Raw genomic sequence first — 21,073 nt, 5'->3', positions numbered from 1 at the left:
TATTTTCTTATTCAAAACAAGTTAAACTTTTGTCATAAAAAAGCTTCTAAGAAATCAATTTTGTTTAATTTTTCAGATTGTAATTTTGAAGGTTTAAACCTTCTTTGAACTGATTCTGATTCAATGTTTTAAAGACGGATTCCGGGTCAGTCCTAAGAACCCTAAAACCGGCCCTCAAATAAAAGATAAAAAGCGACCCTAGGGTTTTAGGTGTGAATTGATAGTGAATTAATCGCATCGGGATCGGTCATGGCCGGTTCCAATCCGGGTTCATCGACCCGATTTTCAAATTTTGAAACCAAATTCTGATTGGAATCGGTTAGAGGCCGATTCCCATGCCCGATTCAGTACGTTTGAACCTTAAGAGGGGAGTCTAGCGGTCTCGCACTCTGGCCCCTCATTTCTCTGCGCGCCTCTGAGCCCCCAGCTCCTCGGTACGTTTATCCATGGCGGCATCTCGCCAAATCTTACGCTCTTCTTCAACATCTCCAATCGTCAAATCTGTCCTGACTCAAACCCTTCGCTTCAAGACAACATCAACGACGCCCTCTCACCATAATCAACACCAGCTTGAGCAACAATTTACGAAGCCCAATGAGTTCTTAGGGAGCTGGAAAGCCCCCAAGGATCCAAAGGAAGCAGAGGCGAATTTAGGGCAGTTAAGGAGAGAGTACGCGAAGCAGGTTAAGGAGCTTCGCAAGCAGTATATCTATGAGATGGAATTGCAGAAGCAGGAGAAGCAATTAAAGGACGAAGCCAAGCGAGAGGCTGTTCGTATTGCCAGGGAGGAGCGAAAGGCTGCCAAGGCCGCTATGGCTCAGGTTCGAGCTGCTGAGCGGAAGGTCCTTGAAGAGGAGTTCCGTCAAACCCTTGTGAGTAGATCAATTTCTTCTTTTGTTGGAGTTTTTTTTCATCTCTACCCCTTGTTTTCTTATTTATCCATTTCTTTAATTACCTTATTTATTTTTGAAAAAATTGTAACCAGTTCCTCCTTTCTCGAACATCTAAAATAGTATTTTTCTCATCTCTCATGGCCTTCTGTAATTCCATGAACGATCTTTTTATTTTTTAATTGAATGGCTTATTTTTTGAGGTAAGAGGAGAATTTAGTAGTACATCTCGAATGCGAAAAATCAAAACTAGACAATAACATGAGCAGCTAAATTTGCATTAAGGAATACTAGTCCTGTAATGCAATCTCTGTCTCACAGATCCCTATTTGAAGTATTAATAGGGGACAGACAAGTGCGACGTTCAAATTTGAGAGGAAAAGTTGGCTGACTGCTTTGAGTCTGTTAGGTCTTGTATATGGGATGGTTTCTAATTTTTTGATTGAATGTTAATTGGCATTGGATGCCTTCAACTCTGTTTTTTAGAAAATGTCAATTTGTGAACGATCCTCAAAACTTCAATCTGTTAGGTGATGCTTGAGAACACTGTAGTCATCCTCGTCATAACCATGAGATGATGATTTTGGACATTTGGCTGAGATTTTAATGTGTCCATGTTATTCTCTAAACTTATAAAGTTTCACATTGATAAATTACACAATGTTATTGTTGCAAAACAAATTTCTTCAGTCAAGATTAAGTAAGACAATAGATATTCCTTAACATATGAATGTTCCTCTATCATTTAATATATGTCATAATGCTAGTGGAAAGAGGAGGAAAAGGGTCTTTCATGTCAATCCTACATACTATTTCATTAACATAATTGAGGCATTGGAATAATTTTCAGCAGGATCTATCAATCTAACAGGATTCCTGAATAGCTGTAGACCTGTGGTTGAATGTTGTTGGGGGTCTAAAGGTCAAACTTGTTAATTAGCCAATATAAGAATCAGGTTGTCTGGGTTACTCCAGCCTTACACAGAAGAGATAAGTCTAATCTGCCTTTACTTTTTTTAATTGAAAGTCCAGTATCTGAATAGTCTACTAATAAATTCCGAGAAGTAAACCAAATCTATACAAGATTAAATAGAGTGAAAAATAGGTAATGCAGCCGCTCTCTATAAGTCAATTGGAAACTTACCTGAGAAAAGAAACTACTATTACGGAGAACCAATTTGGTTTTATGTCAGGAAGATGACATAAGCTATTTACTTATTTAGGAGACTCATGGAAAGATTTAGAAATTGCAAGAAAGATCTCCATGTGGTCTTTATTGACCTAGAAAAAGCTTATGACAGAGTCCCTAGAGGGTTAATCTGGAAAACTCTAGAGAAAAGTGTTTCAAGTAAATATATGTGGATATAATTAAAGAAATGTATGATGGTGTGGTGACTAGTGGAAGAACTATGGGGGGTCAAAGTTGTGAATTCCTGATTACAATTGGATTACATCAAGGTCAGCTTTAGCCCCTACTGTTTGCGCTTATCATGGATGAATTAACCTGAGACACTTAGGGACTAAAGTCAAGTTGGAGTTATGGAAATCAACCTTGAAATCAAAAGGCAAAATGTTCTACTTGGCTGTGGGAAATCAGCTGCCACTTTTGCAGTTCAATTTGTTGTAGGTTCTAAATTACCTTCAATAGGGTTTTATTGTGGATTGGGACATTGGGTTGAAACATTGATGCTGATGCTGCAGAGTGTTTATATTTCAAAATTAAAACATATACTTTCTGGCAGGAAGAATCCAACTTTTAGCAAACACCTCCTGGTCTAAGAATTTTCTAGCAAGAATTAGAATCTTACTCCAAAGATGTGGAAATGCTCATTAGTATAAATAAATATGTATTCTATTAATAGCTATGCATGTTAATTTGTAGTTACGTTTGAAAATCTTCTTGTGTAAGATGGAAGATCAACTTAGGGGCTCAGATTGATTATGTGATGTGGATGAGAAACATTTACCCTTCAGCTTGTTCAGCTTTGGAGAAATTACTGGCATTGACCCCCAAAGCAACGGTAGGACAATGCTTTACAATATAAATAGGGCCATGTGGCCCACATTGTCTGTTAACATTTTTGCACACGGGTGTATGTGTGCTTGGAATTGAAAACATTTATTGATGACTGAAAGCTCATAGAAATGTCAATGTTGTAGTATGGTCACTGATAAGTCCATTTCTCATTCTCGTCAAGTTTGGCAAAATAAGAATCTTCAGTGGAAGCATTTTCATTTTTATTCCCTTTTAAGTTTTAGTACTGGCAATTTGTTGGTGAGAGTGAGGCTGTTTAGTGGAACTTTTGGCTGAATCTTCTCTTTGAAGAGATTTCTTTATTTGGGGGTGGCGGGATTTGAACCATAGGAATCCCCTCCTCAATCATGAGGATTTCTACCTGATTGGTTTGCATGTGGTTGTGATGGGTTCAGTTTTATTGATAGCTAAATGTTGCCTGACAAGGTATTCAACCATGGCTGGTAAAACAGCTTACCATGAATCTTAGGAAGGACGAGGGAACATTTTTCTGTGTTTTTTTTTTGGGGGTCTTTCTGTCATGTGGTCGACCTTTCACAATTACATGATGCTTCCGGAATGAATGAATTTACTCAGTATCAAGTTTTTTAAAATTCTTGATGATCTTTTGGGTCCATCCCTTATTCACATTTCTGGTTGTTGTGGTCAATGCAGTTGAAAGAAAGAGCAGAGAAGTTGGAATATTGGAGATCAATAGAAAAACGAGTGGAGGAAAAAAAGAAGGAAAAGAAAGAGCTTTTGCGTCGGCAGAGTTCCATGTGGATTGATGAACAAGAGCTGGTGAAGAAAATATTGGACGCCCGTGTTGATACCACCCCTCTCTAAGTCCATACATTTCTATACTTGATTTTCTCCCAACAGTGAGTGACAAGAACCGACCTTTTTTTTTTAGCTCTTTTTGGATGGACCTATAGGTCAAGTTTTGCACTTGCCCCAATTTGTGAATTCAATGAATTCCAAATTGACTTTTTTTTTTTTTTTTTTTTTATTGGAAATAAAAAGTAACTTGGCTAAATAGAAGAAATTCAACATTAGAACCTCCCATACTATCAATTCTAGCTCTCCTAACCCAGTTATGGGCTATTGTTACAGTCAAAAAATTATGAGCCAATCTCCTCTTATTTCATTTGATTACTGATAAAATATAATCAACTTAGACATGGATAGGGGTTGGAAGTATTCTGTTCTTAAACCTAGGGTTCCAGTAGCCAGAATCCTCTTAGCAAAATTCCACAGGAGAGAAGTACATGCTATTCAGTCTCAAGTTCTTTACAAAACATGCTACAATAGGGCCTAGGGAGTGACAGGAAAGAAAGAAACTTAGCTCTAGTGTTTCAAGCACCAACTATAACTTTCCACAAGAAGATACAAAACTTTTGATGGATCTTCAAATGCCAGATAAAATTCCACAACTTATTTCAATCAGTATTCAAAATCATACCCTACTGAAACTTGGTTAGCCGTTTAGTTGCAATCTTTGTAGAGAAACCATGCATGTCCCACTCCTACCAAGATGGAAAAACCAAAAGTCACTCGAATAATTAATGCTTAAAGGAATCCCAGGAATGGATGAAGGCTACATGGCTAAGAAAGAGAGACTGAATAAGATTAACATTCCAAGTTTCCAACTACCATTTTGAATGAGCTCATTTATCTTAAGAGTAGAAGGGATTGATTGAAATAGTATCAGGGATTCTAGAATTACTCAAATAGGGAAACCAAGGATCCTGCCAAATCTAAATATTAGAATCATCACCTAATTTCCAAGAAATTAGCTGTTGCAAGAAATGGAAATACTTTTGTTAAACCCTTCCAAATCAGAGAACATTTTCTAGGTAGAGAGGGGTGCAATTAGGAAATTTTTTTCATTCAAGAATCCTAACCCATAACTGATCATGATTTCGAAGAAGATGCCAAGCTATATTAAGAAGTAAAGCTTTATTGTGAACTGAACATAATCTAAAGCCAAGGCCACCATGGGATTTAGGTTTACATAGCAACTTCCATTTATGCTGATCCTTTTCCTCCCCTCTCCAGAACTTTGATTTAATAGAATCCAACTTATAGCATATTGAATTTGGAAGTGAAAAACAAGACATCGAGTGTGTAGGTTTAGAACTAAGAATAGATTTAATTAACACTAACCTACTAGCCTTAGAGAGTAAGGGTATTTTTCACACACCCAACTTCCCTTCTACCCTTTGAACAAGGCCCTGCCAAGTTTAAGTTTTGTTTTTAGGAAAGAAAACCAAGGGGGTGGGGGTACCTAGATACACAACATTATTAGCAGTCATATTAAAACCCAAGCTGCAAGAGACCATATTTTTAATTCCTTCTCCTACACTACTACTAAATATAACACCAATTTTTATTTTTTTTTTTGAAAAAAAAAAGAAAAGAAAAAGAAATTAATCTGTTGTCCTAAGAGATATTGAAACAAGTTCAAAATAACATGTAAAGTTTGAATATCATCATCATTAGATCTACAAAAGATAAACATATTGTCAACATACAACAAATGAATAATCCCTGAACAATTCCTCCCAATCTTTTTTTTTTTTTTTTGGGATGAATAATTCCTCCCAATCTTAATAACCATAAATAAATTAAGATCTCTAGACACCCTTAAGATATAGGACAAACATTTATAGTAATAATGAAAAAAGTAGGGACTAAATGGTTAGAAAAAACCAAAGCTACTTCCTTCTAACTTAATCGAATAAGATACCGAAGGCATAATAGAATTTATTAGATCACACCAGGTATAACTAAATCCTAAATATTCAAAAATAGCTCTAAGTTACCCACATTCAATCTTATAATAAGCTTTAGACATATCTAATTTTAGTACGACCCATCCCTTCTTACCTTTGTTCTTTTTCAAGAAATAAAAAATCTCATATGCAATGATAATGTTATCATAATTCTGCCTATCTTTGACAAATGGATCTAGGAAAAGGGAATACAATCCTATGCAAAAAAGCCTTAAACTGTTAGCTAAGTAATTTGGGCACTGTTTGGTATCATTTTTCTTTTTGATTTTTGCCTACCTAACAAAAATCATTAATGAGAATCATTTTTTATCAAAACATAAAAATGGTTTGGTAACTACTTGATAAAAACCGTTTTTTGTGAGAAATAGTTTGACATCCATATGTCCAAAATGGTTTTTTTTAAGAAATGGGTGAAGAGATGTTCACTTCACTCATCTTCCTTATAACTCTATTTTTCCACTTTGGATGGAAGAAGAAGGGGCAAGGGGCTTGGATTTTTAATGATAAAGCAAATGACTACTTTACCTCTCCAGTTTGGGACTTTAAGCACGCGCATATTAAAGTTTAACGCAAAAATAATTGAAAATCAATTTTGGCCAAAACATATAAATGACTATTGATCTCTTTTTGGTTTTTGTGTTTTATCAAATTTTTTTAAACAGAAACAAACTCCATAAATGACACCAAATGCAATTAAAATCGTTATTTCGAATAAAAATCGAAAAGAAAAATAATACCAAAGAGGGTCTTTATAAATTATTTTACATAAACTAGTAGGCCTAGATTCATCAAACAGACATCGTAACCAACCCCCCTGCCTTTTTTTTTTTTTTTTTTAATAGGTTGTTGAAACCAATAGATCGGGGGATTAAAGTTTACATGCCCAAACACGAGCACAAGAAGCTCAGAATTTTTAGTTTCAAGTGATCTCAGTAAAAATGGCGATATCTTTCTAAATATAGGTTGAAATGACTTGATTCCAGAACGTATTGAACCGGGACTTACGGACCTACAACTTTGATGACAAAGGTTTTCTTATATGAATGCTGTAGGGTACTCATATTAGCTCATCAAGTTAGTGCAAAAATAAAAACTAGATCCTGGTAATAAAAAGAAATGGATGGAGATAGATACGAGATTGAAACACAACTCTTCTAGGATGCATGTGAAGTAGAAAATTCCAACTCTTTTAAGATGAAATAAAGTGGTCACGTTCTTTACACGGATTGCATCACTATCTCGTCGTGGCCAGAGGCTTTATATGTTACAATGGCAAAGGCAACCTTTTTTACTGCATAGCCTCCTCCAAGTTAATTGATACATGATCATCCATAGGCATAGGAGTGGGTGAAAACATTCTCTGCAGTAAGTGCGGCTGCACGGTGAGTATTGGATAACCAAGATGACCTTGGGACGTGTGCCCAGATGCTTTCGACCATCCGATGCTCACCACGCGACCACACCTGTTGCAGAGAATAACCACTCCAGGAGAGGAGGGGTTTTTGGAGACGTCAAAATAGGCTCTACCACCGAACCCTTTGGATGATTCCTTTCACTCTCACCACCTTCACTTCCTCCCGCAGGACAATGAACACTCATGATCATAGATGTACGGGGTGCAATGGTCACTATAGAGTAAGGCCCTTCGTTCCCCAGCTGATAAAGAGGAGTCCCTATAGCCTTAGTAGCTAGGGATTGGGCCCCAGAACCCAAACATTGACACATTCAGGCTATAATTAGTCTACCCAAGAAGTCCAAATTGCTTTGCTCTTTTGTTATTTGCATGATTCTTAAAAAAAAGTAAAGGTTTCTCTAAGCAGCCACACAGTGGAGTGCACCAATAGGTTGCAATGAAATGGTTTCGTATATATGAGGATAGCAAGGTCATTTTGAGAGAGAGAGCTCATAAGTATATCAACCTGCCTTGAGCTTGAGCAGAGTCTAGATTAGGATTTCTAACCTTGACCCGGCCCGACCTTAATTTTAACCCTGATTTATATAATAAAATTGAGGGCTATCATCCTATCCTCTTATTTAGAATAATGAAATTTGAGTCATTAATTCTTATGGTCAAGTGTCTTGAACATCTATTATTGCATTGCATTTCATAATTTTAATTGTGAATTGATTATTTGATATATCAGTGCTTCTTCTTTTTTCTTTTTTTTTTAAATTTGTTTTAATGCATAGGACACAAATGGAAAGGAAAAGGTCAACCAAGGTCAGTTTGATCTTGCAAAAATCAAGGCCACTTAAGGGCAATTAGGGCGGGGGTTGGGTTGGCATGAGCCCGACAAGGTTGGGCCTAGGCATGAACCCAATAAAGTTGGGTTGAACTAGGTTGAGTTTTGGGGACCTAGGGTTAATTTAGGATTTTAAGAAACTTGACCCTATTTCACCCTCTTACGCATCAACATAAGTTAGTGGTAGGTGGGTTACTCAAGGATAACTACCTTGATAGGAGGTAGTTATCTAAGAAAAATAAAGGGAAGAAGTCTCTAGTCTTGGGCATGGTTGTACGTATTCTATCATTAAGAGAGACATTAAGAAACCCAAAACACTAGAAGACAAATCTGGTCAACCATGAATATCCACTTGGATTTTCTGATTATTCCAAACAATTTTGAATTAGGGTCGTTACAGTTGATCTTATAATATCCGAACCATGAAAACTGGTCAACCTACCTTACACTAATTGATACTATCACTACTAAGACCCAAAGACACCATTTGTCCTATTTATTTTTTGCTTTAATGTTGTTCAAAATCTGGTCGATTTATCCCAACACATGTCATCATCATTATTGATGTTCAGGATAAACTTGAATAGGTTACTTCTCATTATATCTTAATCTTTCACACCCTCCAAATCAAATCAAGTCTTGTAAATTTTTGTAATTATTTCAAATGAAGTTTCAAAATACCTCTATACTTCTTTATAAAGGTTTTGGTTGTTGTCTCTCACAAGTGACATTTTCCGATGTTATTTCTATTAAATTGACCTTTTCCACATTACTTTTATAAGAGAGTAGAGTGAAGTATGCATTGTGTAATGGAAACTATGAGGTTAGGTTTTCTTGGAGGAAAGACTCATTATCCTCTATTACTAGGGGTGTCAATTTTGAGTCCGCGTTCCGCACCAATATGTCCGATCGAGCTTGATACGTTTATGATTCGACTTGGATCGGCCTGATTAAAGCCCAACATGTTTACTAAATGGGCATTCACGGTGTAGGTAGCTAGCCCATCGGGTGCCCGACCGAATCGACACATTTATATGCCCGACTTGAACTGACTCGTCGTAGCTCGACCTAGCCCAACCCCTTTTAATACTACATAAAATTCCTATCTTTTCATTGTTAGTAAGAAACTAATTAAGTTTTCTTACCTTTTGCTTTGTAGGATTTGATTTATTAAGTTTTGTTCTGTAAATTGTAACGGTCATAATCTTTTCTTTTGTAAGAATAATCACAATCTCATATCATTTATCTTATTTATTAAATATTTGTGTCATATATTTGTGTGCATTCAACCCACTTAAGAAAAAAGTTTTAGGGTAGGCAACATTTAAAGCCTGTTTAGAGTCCGTTTAAACTTAAATAAATCCATAGCTCGGTTAAGGTCCTTTTAAGGTAACTCGATTAAAACCCGACACCAATGGACCTGATTATAAATTGCACCATGCCCCCCAAAGCTAGTCCCGTTGACTTAAATGGGCGTTCATGGTGCAAGGCTTTCAAGTGATCATGCCCGGTTAGGCCCGACCCGATTTGTTGACACTCCTATCTAGTACCGTGTGGGGTTCGGGTTTTTTTTTTCACACAGTAATTTTTCTTTTTCTTTTTTTAATTATGTTCGGAACAAACTTGTATCTGATTTTTATTTTCCGTCACATGCATTGCATTCTATGTGACGGAGTTTAACCAATGTCGACAATCTTGTCCGTCCAACTAGTTTTCTGTTTACTTCTTTTGTGCATCTCATGATCTAGTGAGAATAAGAACTACTTGAAGGTTTGTTGGGGTTATTTCATCTTGGAGGTTGTTTCGCTTTACCTAGATTCTATTGGGGGCATTTACAGTCTTAGGGATTGAATTGATATGAGTTATAGGTAAGGTATAAAATCATGACTAACAAAACTTTGTTTTCTCTTTTGAAAACTAATTTTACTTCCTTTTCCTTTCTTTGCAATCAGATGGAGCCTTTGAATGATGGTTTCACATTCCAAACACCATAGATGTGCTTAGAGTACTCGTGACTCATGATTGTATGTCACCAGAGATATACTATAAGTCCACAAAATAAATAGATAGATAAATATAGAGGATGGGAGATAAGAGTCATAGGGAAAGAGGGAGAATCCATAAGCCCAAATAAATAATGAATGAGATGGCTTGTGTTATGGGGTTAGGCCTATAGAGTCAAAGAGCATTCCTATTTGCTCAATTTTCTTTTTGACTTGTTTATAAGTGAAGGCAGTGGGGCACATGATCCTCCAATTAATGGTCATTCTGTCCTCTAAACTTTGGATCACTATCAGATAAGACCTAGCAGCTCCTAGCTTGTCTTCATTCTCATACAATATTTGAAACTCAAAAAATTAAAAGGGGTAGTAGCTAGAGTGGGGCTGTGAGGGTTTCAGGTGGGCTTAAGACAAGTAACAACGTGTAGAGATTCCATTGGGGAGTTTCCCAAGGTCAGGTCAAGACCCTAAAAATGAGGGCTGTAATTTAGCCATTTAGCTTTTATTTGGTTCTTTGTTGGTGCCTATATATAGATATGTAGCCCTTTTTAAAGCAATTTGTTCAAGTGACCTTCCTTGGAATCTATTTCATAGGCAATATTTGTACTCTCTTATTATTAAATACTGTGACAAAGGAGGGCTTAGTTGGATGCCCACCACGTGATTTAGTCTCAAAATCAGGGATTGTGCTCGAAAAAGCTAACCCTCTTCTCCTCTCTCCCCAGCCAGTCTCCATTCAAATCTTAATTATTCTCTCCTTACCCTTTTCTTATTTCCTTTTTTTTTTTTTAATAGTATATTTTTTAGACTTTAAGAAACTTAACCCACCATGATTTTCCTTCTCTTTTTATACGTGCAGTGTAGGGTGGGCTCCATCATTGGAGAATGGGTCCCACCTATTATCTCATTCTTGGAAATTGATATATTTTTAGAGGTATATCGGAGTTGTCACAACCTGACTCTAATACCACTTGTTGAAAAATTTATAGAAACTTAACCTTAAAAGTGATGCAAAAGATAATAGAAAAATAAGAACAAACAATATACACAGGTTTACGAGAAATGAGATTTTGCTTCATTATCAATGGAGAATAAGATTATAGTGCTCGTCTTCACACCTCTTAGAATTATTTACAGAGAAACTTGAATGCAAACAGTACTCCCTGGATTAAACAACTACGGAATACAAGACATCATACTTCGGTAGCACTTGTTGAGACTTAGGAAACTTGGCTGCAACCCACAGTAGCAGTTAGGAATATAGAATCCTAATGGTAGGTTGGAAAATTTCACTCTAAGAAGGTATTTTCTACCCCCAAAATTTATCATTAAAAGCTAGTCTTTAACGAAAAATTGCCCAAATCTATTCATGTGATGATATTCACATTAGATGTGGGATAATTACTTTCGCATAGAAACCCAACATCCAAACCATTCATCCCTTCCTGACCATCCCAATCATGCTTAGGCTAAGCTAAACATGATCACCAAACGGTGAAGTTTTGGACTAAATTAAGCCTCCTTTGGTGTTTCTTTATCTTACATTGAATAGTGTAAGACTTCCTTCCCTCTCAATAGTATTTAATATGTTTTTTTCCATAGGATGCCTCTGCAAGCTTTACTAGTTTACTTATTTGAGAAACTAACAGTGATGCTTCCTGTTAAAGTCATGTCTATATACAGTTTTGCATTAGAAATGATTCTAGCTTCTTGAGATTTGTATTTAATTGAATAGAAACATAAAAATTCCATTGGATCTAATGGCCAACAGCACTAATCGGTTATCGAAGGATACTCTTAAAAACTAAATTGTTAAAAGGAGATTACTATTATAATACATAATCTATCATTAATTATATCAAAGTATTTTGTAAGATCAATCGCATTCGCGGTCCAATCCTCGACCATTAGATCAGAATACCCTCAAAATCCATTAACATATTACATTAATGGGATTTCATACCTATAAGAAAGAAGAGGAGATTTAGATTGTGTTTATCTAGCGCAATTGGAGAGTTGTGTTGGTGTACGATGTCTTGTATTCCGTCAGAGTTTAATCCAGGGAGTACTAGTGCAGCACCTCGACAGGTAGGACGGCGGTCCCGTTAGCCAGTTAGCAGGCCGTGGCAAGGGGGGCAAGAGGCCCCCTGCATAGCAAGGGTGTAGGGGGGCGCAGCCCCACTCGAATTTTTTTATTTGAGGGCAATTGTGCACTTTTCTGATTAGGGTTTTTCGCTATATATTTATAGCGAGGGTTTATTTATCTATAATGCAAGCAATATTGAGAGGTCTGAAGGACGAGCACTATAACCCTATTCTCCATTGATAGTGAAGCAAGATCTCATCTCACAGGAGAGTGGTCAATTTTGCCGAACCTCGTAAATCTATGTGCATTGCTTGTTCTGTTTTTCCATTATCTTCTACATCGTTTTAGGGTTGCGTTTCTACAAGTTGTAGTGCGAATCCATTTGTGGGTTGCCCCAGATGGTTAGAGTGAATTAGGGATTGTGTGGATGGGTGCATGGTCTTAGGTTTGATTCCCCATCTATGCATCTGCGATTTAAGTGGAGATCGTGGCAGTGGGTTGCTGCGCTATTCTCCCTGAGGATTAGTCAAGGTGTGCGTAAGCTAGCCCGAACACCCTGGTAGGGGTGTCAATGGGTCGTTCTGGCTCGGTTTGTCTGGGTTGAATCGGTTTTAGTGTAAGAAGGCTGAAACCGAAACCGAACCAATAAGGAAATTCCAGTTTCGGTTTGTCTTCGGTTTCTTAAATCGGCTTGTAATTGGGTTGGTTTCGATTTTTTGTCCAGTTTGGATTTGAATTTCCATACAAATTTATAAAAAAACTATGCAAATTTTGGTTTTTTAATGAATTTTAGAGTGTTTCGGTTTTTTACCAGTTTGGTTTCGATTTTGGTCTGGTTTTTGAGCCGATTTCAGTTTGGTTTCTGGTTCATCCAGTTTCCGGTGTGGTTTAGTTTGATTTTGGGGTTGCAATACTCCAAATTGAAACTGAACCAATAAGGCTTTAGTTTGGTTTGGTCCAGGCTATTATCGGTTCGGTCCGATCAATTTTACCAGTTCGATTTAGTGTTTGACACCCCAACACCTTGGTTAAAAAAGAAAAAAAAAAATCAAATTCGAATTCGAATTCGAGCCTTCTGGCTGTTATCTACTTTCCCTTCCTATCTTTTAAATAATAATAAAAAAAAAAAGTGCTTTATCTCCAAAGATGCTAAGTGCAGTCATAATACAATCAAGGAAGAGGCACATTTACTAAACAGATGGATTGAGAATCCACGAAAAAGGCATTGAATGGGACTCTGAAAGGAATCAAATCTAAAGAATGAACTTTTCAGAACTTTTGAGGTTTTAGTGGTACTAATCCATTGATAGTAAACAATTAATCTCTTAATAAAATTTTCAATTCCTCCCATCACTTTCTGTTTTTAAAATGTTTGTTGCATTATTATGCAAATATTAAACATTAGGAGCAGCTCGACCACACTCGGAGATCATTCATGGGGGTCCAATGGAGTCCAACACAAGATTGAAAACTTTTTAATTACAAACTAATGATCACCCATAACACAGACAGCTAATTTTATTTTAGATTAGCGTTTCAAGGATTGTCTAAATTAAGGGTTTCAATTTATTGGTCTGGTTTTGGATCAGGTTTTTGGAACCCATTAACTTAGCGGTCTGGTCCGGTTTGGTTCTCTCAATGGTTTCAAAACCGATACATGGTGTATAAACGTTGGATTTGGAATCTGTTTCTGTAGGAGCTTCAGATAGAAAGTGTTATGACTAAATGCAAGTTTTCCGGGGTGATCCAATAGGTTATGAAGAGTTGTTGATACATTGAGTTGACATGTAATAGCTAGATGGGTTACAGTTTCTATTATATGTTTAGTGTTCTTCAATGCTTTCAGTGAAAGATGAATGATTCTCATTCAACTTTCCCTCGCTGTAGTTGTTCACTTTTGGCCTCTTGCCCATATTTAGCCCGAGACAGAATTTACCACCCGATTGGGGCTGCATTCCCAAATAACCCGACTCGCCGACAATGCCTCGTGGTGTGACAGGGTCCAGATACGATGGGGCTCTCACTCTCTCTGGCGCCCCCTTCCAAGGGACTTGGGCTTGGTCTGCCACTGACGACGCTTCTACATACTACAATTCGAATGACAAAGCAGCCCGGTTCTCAAGATGGGCTCTTCCTGGTTCGCTCACCATTACAAAGGAAATCCTCATAAGTTTCTTCTCCTCCGCTTATTGATATGCTTAAACTCAATGGGTAGCCCCGCCTGACCTGGGAGCGCAGTTTGCTTCAGCAAGTGAAAATAGATTTTTATCTCCATCTATCTATCTACAAAGGTATTTGCAAACACTCCAATAAATATTATTATTATTATTATTATTTTTAATTCTATGATAGTCTTTAGATTAGAAATTGGAACCAATCCACCCATTAGTAAATGGTTCTGGATCTCAGGTTTGAAACCAATTAGCTTACTGGTCCGATTCTGATCTTGACCCTTTAAGACCAGAATTGTTAAAGAACCAGTAACAAGCTGAAATCATTTCAGACCGATTAAAACTTGACCGAACCGACCGATTCATCCAAGGGTGTGATAGATCATCTATCGTCCAAGGGCCTATGACTCACTGAATGTGTGATCAGGATTAAAGAATATAAAGTGGGTTAGTAAAGCAAAACCTAGGATGATTAATTAAGAAACTAAAAAGCATGGAAAAGGCTAAATAAGATTTTAATATGAAAAGTTGGTAAAATCAGGATGAAATGATTTGCCCAATGGGATGAATTCCATGGCTGTGACCTTTCCAGTGAATTCCGTATGTCCAAACAAGAAAAGAGAGAGAGAGAGAGAGAGAGAGAGAGAGGTCAAAAGGTACCGTTTATGGATAGTCCAGAGTCCAGACTCCAGACTCCAGACCATAGGATCTTTCATGATGATAGTGAGTATATAGCTTTGGTCGTGTGGTGGGTCCCAACACCGTATCACGTGCAGCACGTGCGTTGATTCTGTACTCGTGAGAACAGTCATCACCGTACTCTTTACTCAACAGTTAAACAACAAACCCAAATTAGTGAAAAAAATTTATTATAAATAATTAATAAACAAATATTTTTCAAATCTTAATTTAATTCAAGGGCAAGAGAACACTATCCGATTTGGGTGGCCATTGTTTCATTATTAAAATCAATGAGAGGTCGTATAGAGGTATTTCCAATGCATAGAATGGCATAGTATCGTCTTTTTATATTCATTTATATTTAGCGTAGATTCAAATCCTCTCAAGTGTGCTATCCCTTCTAGTGTACATCAAAAGGCTAGAAACACTAGGGCATACATCCCAAGCATGGTTTCAAGTATTGGTTGTATGGAATCAGTATCTACTGAGACCAATCCAAATTGATTCAGAGGTATAGTAAAAAAATATAGTACATAAGGGCAAAATCAACTGATACCCACTGATCCGATCTGAATCAGTACTAGTATCGAATCAGATAGACAAAGACCGATACTAATACCGTCCCTTAAATCCTTGATCCCAATTCCCAAGTGCTTCTCAGCTATCCGATATGCATGGGAGGAGCTGGTACACTTGATCAGTATCTTGTTACAATGTAAGTACACAAGCAGATAGAACCAAAAAAACAAAACAGGGGAAGAAAAAAAATGAGCCAAAGATCAAGTATTGGTACCGTGAAACCAACAAAAATGAGCCAACCGCTCACCACCCTCCCTCTCTCTCGCTCTGGAATCATACTCTCTCTCTGGTTTGTAATTGGGTGGGAGAGTCAAAATTTAAAAACATATAAGCACTAACTCACTGGTGCATTGTCTGCTCATGATCAGAGCCGTGTGCAGAGAGAGCGAGAGAGAGAGTATAAATAAGCAAAGTTAAGGTACGTGGTTGAGGAAAACAATGCATGGACATGGTGTCTCTCTGCTTGTTTCCTGCGCGTGACGCCATCTAGCACCACCCTCACACTTACATAATCTTTACAAAAGGACTCATTTTTTAAAATTTAGAGAGAGAAAGAGAGTGGCGAAGCAACCGAGGTGACGGTGGTAGTGGTGTGGTGGTGGTGGTGGAGGAGAGAAGGTGGTGTTGCTGCTTCAACCTGCCACCCTCTTATTTTACTATTTTTCTCTTTGTTTCTTTATTGTTTATTTCTTCACTCCCTCTCTATCTCTGCTCCCTCCCCTCCTCTGTATCTGTGTGTGTTTTGCTTGCTAAGTAAGCAGAGTATAGAGAGCATCATAACAAGTAGAAGTGAAAGAGAGTTTTAAGGAAAATACAGAAAAGAAGGTTGGGAAGGAGACCCGATGCAAGCTCGAGAAGTGAGATTTGGGATTTGATGCAATGTCTTCGATGCCCAGCTCGAGGCAACAACATCACCAAAAACAACAACAATCCCTTGATCACTTCCACAACAACATTCACAGGAGAAGAAGAACCCTTATTACGTTCTTCCTTGCCATCGTCTTCTCAATTTCATCTTCAGAAGCCACTCCTAACCATGAAGCACTCACACTCCTCACGTGGATAAGTGATGCTTCTTCAACTGTAGCCTCTGCTTTCCATGATTGGAACCCACAAGACCCAAACCCCTGTAAATGGAGCTACATTTCTTGCTCTGCTCATGGCTTCGTCACCCAAATCACCATCAATTCCATCGTGCTTGCCCTTCCTATCCCTTCCAATCTCTCCTCCTTTGCTTTCCTTCAAACCCTCATCATCTCCGATACCAATCTCACCGGAACAATTCCCACGGATATCGGAGACTGCCCTTCTCTCACAGTCATGGACTTCAGCTCAAACAGTCTAGTGGGTAGTATTCCGGCGACCATTGGAAAGCTCAGGAACCTTCAAGAATTGATCTTGAACTCAAATCAACTAACCGATAAGATCCCTTCCGAGATTGGTAACTGCGTTAGTCTTCAAAATCTTCTCCTCTTCGATAACCGTCTTGGAGGCTCTCTGCCTCTCGAGCTCGGCAAACTGTCGAGCCTTCAAGTTCTTCGCGCAGGAGGGAACAAAGACATCGTTGGGAAAATCCCAGATGAAATCGGAAACTGTGGAAACCTCACTTTATTAGGTCTTGCAGATACTCAGATTTCTGGGTCATTGCCTGCTTCATTGGGTAAGCTCAGTAAGCTCCAGACGCTCTCTGTTTATACAGCCATGCTTTCCGGTGAGATTCCACCGGAGATTGGTAACTGTTCGGAGCTTGTAAATCTGTATCTCTATGAGAACTCACTCTCTGGTTCACTTCCACCGGAAATCGGCAATCTAGGGAAGCTCGAGAGGATGTTTCTATGGCAAAACGACTTTGTTGGGACAATTCCGGATGGGATTGGAAACTGTAGAAGCTTAATCATGCTCGACCTCTCCTTGAATTCTTTCTCTGGAACCGTTCCTCTATCTTTTGGGGGTCTCTCGGAGCTCCAGGAGCTGATGCTGAGTAACAATAACATCTCTGGTTCGATACCCTCTGTTCTCTCCAATGCTACGAATCTTGTCCAGTTGCAACTCGATACCAATCAGATCTCTGGTTTGATTCCGCCTGAGCTTGGCTTGTTAGCGAATCTGAATGTCTTCTTCGCTTGGCAGAACCAACTTGAGGGCAGCATTCCATCTAGCTTGGCGAGCTGCAGTGGTCTTCAATCGCTTGATCTGTCTCACAATGGGCTCACTGGGATCATTCCTCCCGGTCTGTTCAATCTTCAGAATTTAACGAAGCTCCTCCTGATATCTAATGACATCTCGGGTTCGATTCCGGCGGAGGTGGGCAACTGCAGCTCCCTTGTTCGACTGCGATTGGGAAATAATAGGATCAGTGGAGAGATTCCGAAACAGATTGGAAGTCTCAAGAGCATCAATTTTCTTGATCTTTCTGAGAATCGATTAACTGGATCGGTCCCAGATGAGATTGGGAGCTGCACAGAGTTGCAGATGTTGGACCTTAGTTACAACTCACTTGGAGGAGCTCTGCCCAACTCTGTATCCTCTCTCACTGCCCTTCAGGTGTTTGATGTTTCATCAAACCAGTTCATTGGTCCCATTCCAGCAAGCATCGGCCGTCTTGCTTCATTGAATAAGCTCATCCTCGGTAAAAACTCCTTCTCTGGATCAATACCTTCATCACTCGGCCTCTGCTCAAATCTCCAATATCTTGACCTTAGCAGCAATGGCCTTTCTGGCAATATCCCTATAGAGTTGTGTCAATTAGAGGATCTTGACATTGCTCTCAATTTGAGTGGCAATTCCCTCACAGGGCCAATTCCTACTCAGATATCATCACTCAACAAGCTCTCCATACTTGACCTCTCACATAACAAGCTCGATGGGGACTTAACACCCCTTGCTGGGCTTGCCAATCTTGTCTCTCTCAACATTTCCTACAACAATTTTACCGGTTATCTTCCCGACAACAAGCTATTCCGGCAGTTATCGGCGACAGAGTTGGGTGGCAACCAAGGCTTGTGTGTAAGGGGCAGAGACTCTTGTTTCCTGAGCAATGTTGCTGGGATGCAAATGGCAAGTGACGACTTGGCTCGATCGCGAAAGCATAAGTTGGCAATTGTGTTGCTTATCACATTGACAGTGGTGATGACGATCCTAGGAACAATTGCAGTGATTCGAGCACGTAGAGTTATCAGAGATGATAATGATTCGGAGATGGGGGGAGATTCTTGGCCTTGGCAATTCACTCCATTTCAGAAGCTCAATTTCACAGTTGATAAAGTATTAAGATGCCTTGTGGATGCCAATGTGATTGGGAAGGGCTGTTCAGGGGTGGTATATCGTGCAGATATGGACAATGGTGAAGTGATTGCAGTGAAGAAGCTCTGGCCAACAACAATGGCTACCACTAATAACAATGACAGGTGCGTTGTCCGCGACTCTTTCTCGGCGGAGGTGAAGACATTGGGCTCTATCCGTCACAAGAACATTGTTAGGTTCTTGGGCTGCTGCTGGAATAGAAACACAAGACTGCTAATGTACGATTACATGCCCAATGGAAGCTTGGGTAGCCTCCTCCATGAGAGGAATGGTGGTTGCTTGGAGTGGGAATTGAGGTACCAGATTGTGTTGGGAGCTGCACAAGGCCTGGCTTACTTGCATCATGACTGTGTCCCTCCCATTGTCCACAGGGACATCAAAGCCAATAACATCCTCATTGGTCTTGAATTTGAGCCTTACATTGCTGATTTTGGGCTGGCTAAACTCGTCGACGATGGAGATTACCTTCGGTCATCCAACACTGTTGCTGGTTCATATGGTTACATTGCTCCTGGTTGGTATCCTTTCCATTACTGCTTCAATTTGATCTCCTTCGACTTTCATATATATAATATTAACTAAGAAGATAAAATCATCATTGACTACATGATTTTGAATGTTATCAGTTCTATCTAGCTTTAACAGCTAACTGAAACAAACAGTTGTATGATTTGGTTGATATCCAACAAAAAAATGAACAATTTCCACGGCCATTGGTCCTTCCCTTGCTGCAGAAGATCTACCAATCCTTCACAACCAGTCCAAACGGTTACGGCGGTGAGCCCAAATTACTTGGCTTTTTGTAGTCCTTTGAGCATTCCTCTTGCCTCCGACTCCTGTGCAGCTCCTTTGTATAACCAAATTCAAAGTTGCACTTTCACAAATCAATAACAATCACAGATAACAATCCAGCTTCACCTGATTAACATATATGTTGGTCTCCACATTAACATGGCTGTTTATTTTCTTTTGCAGAGTATGGATATATGATGAAGATCACAGAGAAGAGTGATGTTTATAGTTATGGGGTTGTTGTATTGGAAGTTTTAACTGGGAAGCAACCCATTGATCCAACAATACCAGATGGCCTCCATGTGGTTGATTGGGTGAGGCAGAGAAAGGGAGGAATTGAGGTTCTTGATCCCAGCTTACGCTCCCGGCCTGAATCAGAGGTAGAAGAGATGATGCAGGCATTGGGTGTGGCCTTACTATGCGTAAATCCTTCCCCAGATGAAAGGCCAGCCATGAAAGATGTGGCGGCCATGCTCAAGGAGATCAGGCATGAAAGAGAAGAGTACGCTAAGGTTGATGCACTCCTAAAAGGATCTCCGGTCACTGATCGCCAAAATAATAACACTGGAGCAGGTCCTACAACTTCATCATCAACCACACCAAAGCTTTGCTCATTCCCACAAAGCAACAACACCAGCTTCTCTGCATCATCCCTCCTATATTCATCTTCCTCCATCGCCAAAAAGGCTTTCAAGTGACATACCTTGTCCTTTCCATCCTCGCCCTCAGTTTTTTCATTTCCATATTCTCTTGATGTAAAGAAGAAAGGTTGATAATTCATTGACTAGTAGAACAACAAATGAAGCCAATTGTTAATAGTTTGGCTTTTTGAATATTTGATTGATCGTTGTTCACTAGCTTTGGATCCACTCTGAAGTTCCCCAATCACACCTCACCCCAGCATAATCAGTCATGAGAGAATTATCTCCTTGGACAAACAGTTGCAAGATCATATATACCATCACGTATTCCTCAATGCCAAAGCTTCACCATCTAATCCACTGCACATTTCATGGTTTGCAGAATCAGAATCGCATCAGTTGAAATGGCCGAATAGGCTGAGACCGATCTCGATTTCAAACGATTCCTGCAACTCTTTTATTAGTCGTTTCATCTTCATTGAGTCACCCAAGAGCATGGCTGTGCTCCAGTAAACCAGCCCATTCAGAGAGGGCATCGATCAAGCATCAGAAAAGCCTCATGAGATGGCCCTCCACGACCAATGCACACTCTGGCGCCGGGCTCATTTAATTCTTGCAAATCCAGAATTTAATCTAGGGTTTCCTTTGTAACGTATCAGGTATTATTTGAAAATTGTGTTTGATGCAGCGGAGGCTATAACAGTGATGAAGTCAAGATAGATCTTTCAACACGCTTTGATCAGGAAAAAGTCTTGATGAGATGAATATATTGGCTACAGGAATAGAGTTCATTTGCTATTTTTTGTCATTCTATACCCTTGTATTTGATCCCACAACCCTCTGTGCATAAGCAATAAACAGGAAAGTAGGATGTTTTT

The 21,073-nt window shown here is 38.9% G+C and overlaps 2 protein-coding genes across 2 annotated transcripts; both read left to right on the top strand.

The window, feature by feature from the left end:
- Positions 1-366: 366 nt before the first annotated feature.
- Positions 367-3,901, top strand: LOC122088597 (stress response protein NST1). Its single transcript, XM_042657913.1, has 2 exons — positions 367-872; positions 3,580-3,901. The coding sequence occupies exons 1-2, from the start codon at positions 447-449 to the stop codon at positions 3,748-3,750; spliced, it is 597 nt and encodes a 198-aa protein (XP_042513847.1). The 5' UTR covers positions 367-446; the 3' UTR covers positions 3,751-3,901.
- A 12,059-nt stretch (positions 3,902-15,960) lies between these two features.
- On the top strand, positions 15,961-20,993 carry LOC122089257 (LRR receptor-like serine/threonine-protein kinase RGI1). The gene is made up of 2 exons (XM_042658842.1): positions 15,961-19,276; positions 19,738-20,993. The coding sequence occupies exons 1-2, from the start codon at positions 16,339-16,341 to the stop codon at positions 20,250-20,252; spliced, it is 3,453 nt and encodes a 1,150-aa protein (XP_042514776.1). The 5' UTR covers positions 15,961-16,338; the 3' UTR covers positions 20,253-20,993.
- The last annotated feature ends 80 nt before the right edge of the window (positions 20,994-21,073 follow it).

The sequence above is a fragment of the Macadamia integrifolia genome, chromosome 9 (genome assembly GCF_013358625.1).
Source record: "Macadamia integrifolia cultivar HAES 741 chromosome 9, SCU_Mint_v3, whole genome shotgun sequence".
Taxonomy (NCBI): domain Eukaryota; kingdom Viridiplantae; phylum Streptophyta; class Magnoliopsida; order Proteales; family Proteaceae; genus Macadamia; species Macadamia integrifolia.
Note: the sequence above shows the minus strand (reverse complement) of the source record. Positions and strands in the feature narration are given on the sequence as shown.

Bases quoted from the DNA above. Each gene is read 5' to 3' on its own strand.
- LOC122088597 (XM_042657913.1), top strand. From the start codon at position 447: ATGGCGGCATCTCGCCAAATCTTACGCTCTTCTTCAACATCTCCAATC. The intron at 873-3,579 runs GTGAGTAGATCA...TGGTCAATGCAG, and splicing joins AGGAGTTCCGTCAAACCCTT to TTGAAAGAAAGAGCAGAGAA.
- LOC122089257 (XM_042658842.1), top strand. From the start codon at position 16,339: ATGTCTTCGATGCCCAGCTCGAGGCAACAACATCACCAAAAACAACAA. The intron at 19,277-19,737 runs GTTGGTATCCTT...TTTCTTTTGCAG, and splicing joins ATATGGTTACATTGCTCCTG to AGTATGGATATATGATGAAG.